Source organism: Ammodytes marinus, assembly GCF_949987685.1.
Source record: "Ammodytes marinus genome assembly, chromosome: 7".
Classification (NCBI taxonomy): Eukaryota; Metazoa; Chordata; class Actinopteri; order Uranoscopiformes; family Ammodytidae; genus Ammodytes; species Ammodytes marinus.
The window spans coordinates 2,823,394-2,833,011 of NC_137211.1; the positions used below are offsets into that span (position 1 = coordinate 2,823,394).

Here is a 9,618-nt window from a genome sequence, read left to right on the forward strand (position 1 = left end):
ACATTTATTTTACAACAGTACATCAGGTCATTTCATTTCCCCACACGTCCTCCGACAGACTCAAACATTATCAGTTCATGCTAAAAACATTAAAAACAAAAACAAACATTAAAACAAAAAAAAAATGATCTACGATTCTCTAAGCACTGTGCGTCTGCGTGTAGCCTATATACAGCAGATTTTTTTGATTTTTTTTTACCGATTTCGCCGATTCCGTTGACAAAAAATGGGTTTCAATAACATCTAAGAGTCTATACATCCCCTTTCACATACCAGCTAGCCTTTATTAATTATTAAAAACAAACATAAGCAAAATAAAATAAATAAAATAATAAATGCTTCAGTATTATAATCATCTGGTCGCTATATTCACACTTACTTTTTGTTATATTTTCAGTCTTTTTAAGGTCTAAAAGTGGAAGATTTCTAGAGTCCAAGTGTGTGTGTTTTAACGTTGCATTCGCTCACACACTGTAGTTGCATGTTTGGTTGAAAGAGAGGGACGAAGAGAGACATAGAAAGAAGGATTTTGGGGTTTTTTTTAACAATGTTTTTATCGTGGTTGGATGATGTGTAGCTCAAAACAAATCAGCAGAGAATTTGCAGGTTTCATAAATTTTTTTTTTTTATTATTATTTTCTTTTTAACATGGACAAATAGCCACCTTTTTCATCCCGGTTTGAATTTTTTGACTAAATTTGACGAGATTATTAACTATAGTTTGTGCTTATGTAATAGAGAATTTCGGGGATTTTATAGTATATACATGTATTCACTTGATATACAACAATTTTTTTCCCTATTTTTTGGCGTAAATTATTATTATTTTTTTTCGAAACGTTTTTCAAAGTTATAAGTAACTGATGAACAATTATAGCATTAACCCGCCACGCATATACAAGCTTTTAGACAGCTGTAGAAATACCAAAGCATGAAAGGGTAAATTTATATCTTTTCGTAGCTTTAAAACTGAGCTAGTTTAGGACTTTTAATCGTATACATTTCTTTATGAACCTGCAGATTCCCTGGAACAACCTTTTAAAAATTTAACATTTTTGGGAAAGTCGGAACCGCAATGGAAGAGACTTTCTAAACTTCTCGTGATATGTTTTAATACATAATGTTTGATTGAATAAATTGTCTTGTTTGTGCTTTTACCAAAATATCTAAATAGTTGACGCAAAAAAAACAACTGGTTATTTCCTCCTAAACATAGCGGAGATGGAGTGCTACTAGTGTGAGACAAATAAACGAAAACACTAAAAGAAAAAATTAAAGAAAAATAGTGTCATTGGGGAAAAAAAATGTATTCGCAAACTAAAATCAGTCCGGTTGTTGTAAAATGCTCTTGGGTTGCTAAGTAGGAGGGTGTGTGTATCTATACTTCTTCAGCCACACACAAACACACACACGCACACACACACACACACACACACACACACACACGCACACACACGCACACACACACACACACACACACACACACACATGGGACAAGACTTGGGATATCAGTATCCTCCCTTTCGGTAACGAGGAAAACAAAATTCTATGAAAAGCAGAAATCTACAGAAACGAAATAGAAGAAGAAAAAAAACAAACGAGAAAGAAAGAATTTGAATTCAAATTTTTTCTTTTTCCGACCAACGCAAAGAAAATATAGCGACGTCAAATCTACACGGACAGTTTACACGACATGTACGGCATCTTATACCTCCTCACAAAACAAGATGGAAACTAGGAACAAACAAACAAACAAAAGGGGGTCGATCAGTGTGTGTGTGTGTGTGTAAATGTGTGTGTGTGAGAGCGTGTGTGTGTGTGTGTGTGTGTGTGTGTGTGTGTGTGTGTGTGTGCTACTTCAGGTGAGGTCAATAATGTATGAGATATCTGTACTTGTATATGTATTCTCTAATAACACTGGACTTTGTGTGCAACGGCTCAGCACACACACACACACACTGAAACACACACACACACACACACACTGAAACACACACACACACACTGAAACACACACACACACTGAAACACACACACACACACTGAAAAACACACACACACAGCTTTCAGTGCAATTCAGAGAAGGTCCTTCGTTTATAAGTGGAGAGAAAATGGAAGTTAACTTAAAAAATGTAAGAATTAAGGAGTGAAGGAGGAAGAGGGCAAATAACAGGTGATATCATATATTAATTTTTTTAGACTAGTTTTACAAAAGGCTTTTAGTCCTGCTGTAGTGTGGGCTGCCTCCATATTGGAAAGGGGGTCCTGTGTTATGAAGTTCATTAGGGGGTCACTGAGGACAGATAACCCCGCCCCCCATTCACCCAGCCCTATCAACTCCCCACTTACAACATATAGACAGGATCACTGACCTACTTTCACAGGACGTTGGCAGATAGCGAAATGTACGTCACACGGATCGTACTTGGAAAGGATAAATCAGCCTGTAAAGCTATATATAAACTATTGCTCAAAAGTATGTTCCTGGTTTTTCCATTTTCCACAACAGCAAAACAAATGCAGGTGTTTATTTGACTAAACCTTGTCTGTTTGCGTCTGTATATTTCTCCTATACAACCATCTTTAAAACGGACATTATCTCAACGTTAGTTTTTTTTTTTTTCAATACTTTGAAACAGAAAAATTCTCAACTTCCAAAGCACTTACATCAACTAAACTTTCCAAACTCATTCTCAGCACTATTCTGAAGGTTATTACAGAAGGATTTGTTCATATGTTGTTCACTGTCTGATTTATGAGACATTTTGTGCTTAGAAACATAACGAAAATGCATTTTTTTTAGACCTGTACATCAAAGGAATTTCTCTTTCTCACAATTTTGCCTAAATTGTGTGCAGTCCACTTTCAGGTTAAAACCATATTATACAGTATTGATGTGCCTCTACGCTTTGAAAGGGGTTGCCATGTCCCTTTAAAATCCCCCTATTTGTGCGTCTGATTGTTATCAAGCATAAACATGTGATAAAACTGGATAATTCAAGTCTTAACTATAACCAATGTTAAAAGAAGAATTTTAATGTTTTGTTTATCCTAATTTATTTCTCTTCCTCCTTCTCCGTTCACTCCATTAAAATGTTAAATTTAAATTTTATAAAAAAGTTAAAATTTAAAATGTGGGTTTGAGCTGTCGAGCTCATGATGACTGTAAGTAACAGTACGTAGATTTTGCTGGTGTGTGTGTGTGTGTGTGTGTGTGTGTGTGTGTGTGTGTACGTGTCTGTGTCTGTGTGTGTACGTGTCTTCTGTGTGTGTGTGTGTACGTGTCTGTGCGTGTGTACGTGTCTGTGTGTGTGTGTGTGTGTGTGTGTGTGTGTGTGTGAGGTGGTATTAATTACTTAGGAAAAAAGACTGTCAAGAAAGCTGTTGAGTGTTAGTGTGTGTGTGTTTGTGTGTCTGATTGTGTGCGCGTGTGTGTTATTAATTGATACTGTAAGTGAGATGAATGTTTGTGTGTGTGTGTGTGTGTTTGGTTTTATTAATTACTGGTGTAGATGAATGAAAACAGATTAACTAACAGGAAAGTTGTTAAGCATGTGAATTTGTGTGTGTGTGTGTGTGTGTGTGAGTCTGATTGTGTGTGTGTGTGTGTGTGTGTGTGTGTGTGTGTGTGTGTGTGTGTATGTGTGTGTGTGTGTGTGTGTGTGGTGTGTGTGTGTGTGTCTAGTAAGCCTCTGTCTTGTAGCTGTGGTGGGCATCAGAGGTGAGCGTGGTGGTTTCTGTGGCTGAGGACGGCTGCATTACGATGGGATCACCGCCACCGTCTGTGGAAGAAACACACACACACACACACACACACACACACACACACACACACACACACACACACACACACACACACACACACACACACACACACACACACACACACACACACACACACACACACACACACACACACACACACACACACACACACACACACAGATTAAGTACATACACATATATAAAAGTGAATGAATTTCAAATTGTTGTTAACATACATTTCTTAATTTATTTATTTACACAGTTGTATATGCATTTATTTATTGATTGTTTGAGGCTTAAACCATAATTTCGCCCTCTATATTAGATAAGTCAGAAGTGGTGCAACGTCGTGTGTGTGTGTGTATGTGTGTGTGTGTGTGTGTGTGTGTGTGTGTGTGTGTGTGTGTGTGTGCAACGTTGTGTAACCATTAGAATGTTACTCCATCATGAGAGTGTTTGTGTTCCGTTTATCTGTCCTTGTGTTACCGGAAAAACATTCTGTCGCAATTCCACATGGAGGGTAAACATGGTGTTTACAAGGTGTACAAATTGCTTAGCCTGGCATTCCCAGACCTGCCACTAGGCGCTGGCATTCCCAGACCTGCCACTAGGCGCTGGCATTCCCAGACCTGCCACTAGGCGCTGGCATTCCCAGACCTGCCACTAGGCGCTGGCAAATTAAATTTGCTGCGCCCGTTGGTCTGGACACTCTCCGTTGAAGCTTTTTCAAAAAGGTCGAGAAATTCTGACTCATGTTTCAATTGGTTCTATCTAATATGGGCGCGCCAGAGCCCTTTATATGGTGCTCTGGGGAGGACGTAACCGGATGACAACAGTGACGTGCATGCGCCGTTGAAGCCGTGATAGTAAACATCAAAGATGGCTGCGGATATGTTGTGTGAGTTTGAGACTGCTTTGGCCTCGACCCTTTACGATTTGGAAGACGGCACTCAAATCTTTCATTAGCAAGTAAGTGGAATGTTCTGTTTTGCCGACCGACAACGGCAAACGTTTCATTTAACAGTTTAACAGCTGTTCGCTAAACGAACAGGGCTTAATACGTCACCTTGTGCATCGCTCTGATTGGTTGTAGTGCTATCCAACTGCATGCAGTGGCATTTGAAATGCACGAGTAGGAGCCGCCCCTTGAGTTGGAAATTACTATTGATCGTGGCCAGACCCTCTATCTATTCAAGATATCAGGGTCTGGATTTCAAGGCTACAACTTGCTATCATCTTTATTTAATATATGATAACTATCCACCCACTTCTTGTAAATTTAAAAGGAGAAGTAAGTGATATTTTATTATTAATATACGTGTTAAATCACTATATTTATACAGCAATCACTTAAACAGTATGCACAGTTCATAACACAGGTCTCTATCTATCTATCTATCTATCTATCTATCTATCTATCTATCTATCTATCTATCTATCTATCTATCTATCTATCTATCTTAAACAGTATGCACAGTTCATAACACAGGTCTCCCGGTCATTCAGCTTCTCACTAATTGCCAGATACAATTTTGAGTATCTGGCCGCTTGTTTTTTATCCAATCAGGAGACAGAGCGCTATAAAGAGGCGGGGTCTCTGTGCCCGTGAACGATGACTCGCTGCTCTCCATCGCGGCCCTATCTGATGAAGACGGCTGTGTGTTCATGTTCAAAAGTCACCTGAGCTTCCACACACACACACACACACACACACACACACACACACACACACACACACACACACACACAGACAGAGACACACACACACACACAGACATACAGACAGACAGACAGACAAACACACAGACAGAGACACACACACAGACAGAGACACACACACACACCCACCGACCCCCCTCCCACGCACACACACACAGACACACACACACACACACACACACAGACCACCCTCCCACGCACACACACACACACACACACACACACACAGACAGAACACAGACAGACAGACAGACAGACAGACAGACAGACAGACAGACAGACAGACAGACACACACACACACACAGACACACACACCGTACACACCTCTCTCGTCTGTAGTCATCTGGGCCTCGAGGTCCTCAGGAGAGATGTAGAAGTCGGGCTCCTGGTCCATGGGCGGCCGGGGTTTACACTTCCCACAGCAGCAGTTACAGCAGCAGCACAGGCAGCAGCAGAAGTAGCAGCCAGTGGACAGGCAGCAGAACACAAACAGGGCCTGGATGGAGAGATGGATAAATGGATGGAGAGAGAGAGAGAGAGAGAGAGAGAGAGAGAGAGTGAGAGTGAGAGAGAGAGAGAGAGGGAGAGGGAGGGAGGGAGGGAGGGAGGGAGGGAGGGAGGGAGGGAGGGAGAGGGAAAGAAAGAGAGAGAGAAAGAGACAGAGAGATGGGTTAGATATTTAACAAGCAAATTTGTTTCCTCCTTAGCTAATGCTGGGGCTCACACTAGAAGACAGTAAATCCTGAGCTGCCAATCAAATCGTTCTTTCAGATATGGGCGGGCCAGAGCCCTTTGTATGGTGCTCTGGGGCGGATGTATCCGGATGACGACAGTGCTGTGCATCATGCGCCGTCAAAGCCGTGATAGTAAACATCAAAGATGGCTGCGGATATGTTTTTTGAGTTTGAGACGGCTTCGGCCTTTAAAAAAAAAATATATATTAAATTGTCAAAAAATTGCCCTGCCCCCCTCTCACCTTGGCCCACCAGCTGGACAGGACAAAGTAGGTGTTGACGTTCTCATAATGATTCGGTACATCTATGCATGCTTATTTTTCATGTATGTACTGTATATGTCTGTTATGTTGTATTAATTTGTGGATAAAAAAATTAAATTAAATTAAAAAAAGATAAATTAAATTAAATTAAATAAATAAGTAAAAAAAAAGTAAAAAATATATATAGATACAATAAAAAAATATTACTAAAATTTTTTGAATAAAAATATAAAAATAAAAATATATAAAATAAAAGAACAATAATAAAAATAATAAAACTAAAAGATAAATAATAATAATAATAATAATAATAATAATAATAATAATAATAATAATAATAATAATAACAATAATAATAATAATAATAATAAAAAAAATAAAATAAAAACATCTTCCCAACCCCTGCCCTCCTCTCACCTTTGCCCACCAGCTGGACAGGACAAAGTAGGTGTTGACGTTCTCCTCTCCAAACTGCTCGGCGACGTAGAGCCCCAGGGAGCCGTACTTATCGTAGATGTTCTTCTTGGTGACGTCGCTCAGGATGGAGTGAGCGTTGTTGATCTCCTTAAACTTCTCTGACGCGTCGGGGTTGTCCGGGTTTTTATCAGGGTGGAACTTCAACGCCAGTTTCCTGTGAAATAAAGATAAACAGTGGAGGTTAAAAAATGGCTTAAACCTGCAGTGTGTAGAATTTGGGGTTTTATTTCCTAGCAGATTTTGTAGAAAATAATTATAATATCCATAAGTACGTTTAATTTAGTGCATAATAGCTGAATTTTCTTTTTAGAATTATTATTTTTTCCTTAGAAAGGGTCTCATATAGTATGTGTCCGTATTTCTCCATACTTTGGACCAAGGCCTTGTCACCGCCATTTTGGAAGTGTCATAGTTGTAATGTCATCAGGTGCATTGTTTAAAATTTTGAATTGCTCTTGTCCTTGAAGGCTACTGTAGCTTCTGTTATTATTCGAAAGGGGTGGGGTTACCCAGGGAGTGTTGCATTCTAGAACTTTGTAGAACTTTCTTGATGATGTCATATTACACACTGCACCTTTAAATGACAACCTGTGTGAATCTGGTTTGGTGTGAGCATTTTCTTTTCTCAAAAATACATAAAATACACTAAAAAATATCAGGGTGAAACTTCAACGCAAGTTTCCTGTGAAGAAGACGAAATGGAGGTTTAGATAATGGCACTTAAAGGTGCTACGAGGAACTTTTAAATATTTCTGAAACAGTCTAATTTTTCCTCTGACGATCATAAATTACATGTAACAGCAAACGAGACCATCAGTGCAAAGAATGCTATTTTTATATAGTTTTTTTCCTGTGAAGAAGACAAAATGGAAAAGGTTTAGGAATGGCACTGAATTACATTGTGTTTTTTTACGTCTGTTTAAGAATTAAGCCGCCCTGTAATAAGTAAGCTGGACCCTTTAGGTTACGGGGTTGGGTGGGAGAGGCTATCTGTTTATTTGTAACATACTCGATCATGTATGATTGATTATATACTATAAAATCAAAATTGCAAGTCATAAAAAAATGTAACTGAAATGACAAGTGTATACTTCTTCCTGCTCCTTTTCAGTGTATACTTCTTCCTGCTCCTTTTCAGGAATATCTCAGAAATACAGATAATTATTATTATTTATTAATTTTTTTGTGAAAACATAATTTGTTTATTGTATTTCCATGCTTTTCATTTTGTTTTGTATGTTTGATATGTCTGAAATAAATTGAATCAAATCAAATCAAAACCTTTGATTGTGTCTTGGTGAACAAACATTTTGCTCTGGTTAAAGGGGTTGAAAAAGATACATTTGTGGCCATTGTACCTTTATGTATTTTATGTGTATTATTTTGAGAACTTGTAACGTCTAATTTAAAAGGCCCAATTTAAGATATTGGTCAAATAAAGACATAAATATTGCAGTGAAAGTGAGACAGTGAGAGTCAGTAACAGGCCTCTGACTCCCTCTAGTGGCTCAAAACATATAACATCAATATTACAGGAGGAGTTTTCATCAATTTACAAATCATTTAATCTTTATTTAAATAGCACAAGTCATACAGCAAAGTGAAACTCAAAGTGCTAAACATAAAAAGTGGAAAACACTAGTATACTAGTCAGTTAAAAAAAGTAAAAACACTTGAATAAAGCCAGACTGAAAAGCATTTTTTTTTTTTTTTTTTCTAAGATATTTTTTTGGTATTTTAATGCTTTATTGATAGTGTAGAGTTGAAATGGGGCAGAGAGGGGAGTGACATGCAGAGAACGACAGCGGGCTGGAATCGAACCCGGGTCCGCTGCTGGCCGAGGCCCATGGGGGGGGGACGGCCTACCAACTGAGCTAAGGGCGCCCCCCGAAAAGCTGTGTTTTAAATGGAATTCTAAAGGTATCCACATCCTTTCCAACTCAAAGGTCAGGGTCTGGGATGATAATGGATAACAAAGCCTCACAGTGGGTCTTGCTTATTCACATCAAAAGCATCAAAAACCCCAGTGGGCCCTCAGGTTGCGCCTATTCAAAATCACATTTATTTTTCTTTAAATGGCCCTCATGAGTTACTTCTTTCACTCTGCCATTGGCTGCTGCTTCGGCGATGTTGCTGTTCATTTGCATAAACTTCAGCGTAAATCTTTTGTTTGTTTGATGTTGTGTATGTTGTGACGGTGCAGGTGTTTGTTTGTTTGTGTTGTAAGAAAAATGTCAACAAATATATTGTGAAAAAAAAAACCTGAGTGTACATGAACAATTAATGGCTGATACAATCACTAGTAAAGCATTTGAGACTGCTACTGTGCGTCTGTCTGTCTGTCTGTCTGTCTGTCTGTCTGTCTGTCTGTCTGTCTGTCTGTCTGTCTGTCTGTCTGTCTGTCTGTCTGTCTGTCTGTCTGTGTGTGTGTGTGTGTGTGAACATATGTATACCTGTAACATTTCTTGATGTCGTCTGTAGTGGCCGACTTGTCGAGTCCCAGGATGATGTAGAGAGATTCTCCTGACGTGGAGAGAGATCTCTGTCTCTGTTGCTCCATGGTGTCTCTCTCTCTCTCTCTCTCACTCTCACACACTCTCTCTCTCTCTCTCTCTCTCACACACTCACCCTCTCACCTGTAAAAACAACACAAAGAGAG

At 39.0% G+C, this 9,618-nt stretch overlaps 1 protein-coding gene across 1 annotated transcript in view; it reads right to left on the reverse strand.

Annotated features, from left to right (window-relative positions):
- Positions 1 to 9,618, reverse strand: part of LOC307253506 (dnaJ homolog subfamily C member 5-like) — a 25,010-nt gene continuing 15,392 nt past the window's right edge. Inside the window, exons 2-5 of the mRNA XM_080031611.1 lie at positions 9,413 to 9,595; positions 6,900 to 7,113; positions 5,810 to 5,981; positions 1 to 3,782 (exon numbers count right to left, since the gene is read on the reverse strand). Of these exons, the coding sequence (XP_079887737.1) occupies positions 3,682 to 3,782; positions 5,810 to 5,981; positions 6,900 to 7,113; positions 9,413 to 9,519 (594 nt within the window). The 5' untranslated portion in view covers positions 9,520 to 9,595 and the 3' untranslated portion in view covers positions 1 to 3,681. The remainder of the gene's footprint in view (positions 3,783 to 5,809; positions 5,982 to 6,899; positions 7,114 to 9,412; positions 9,596 to 9,618) is intronic.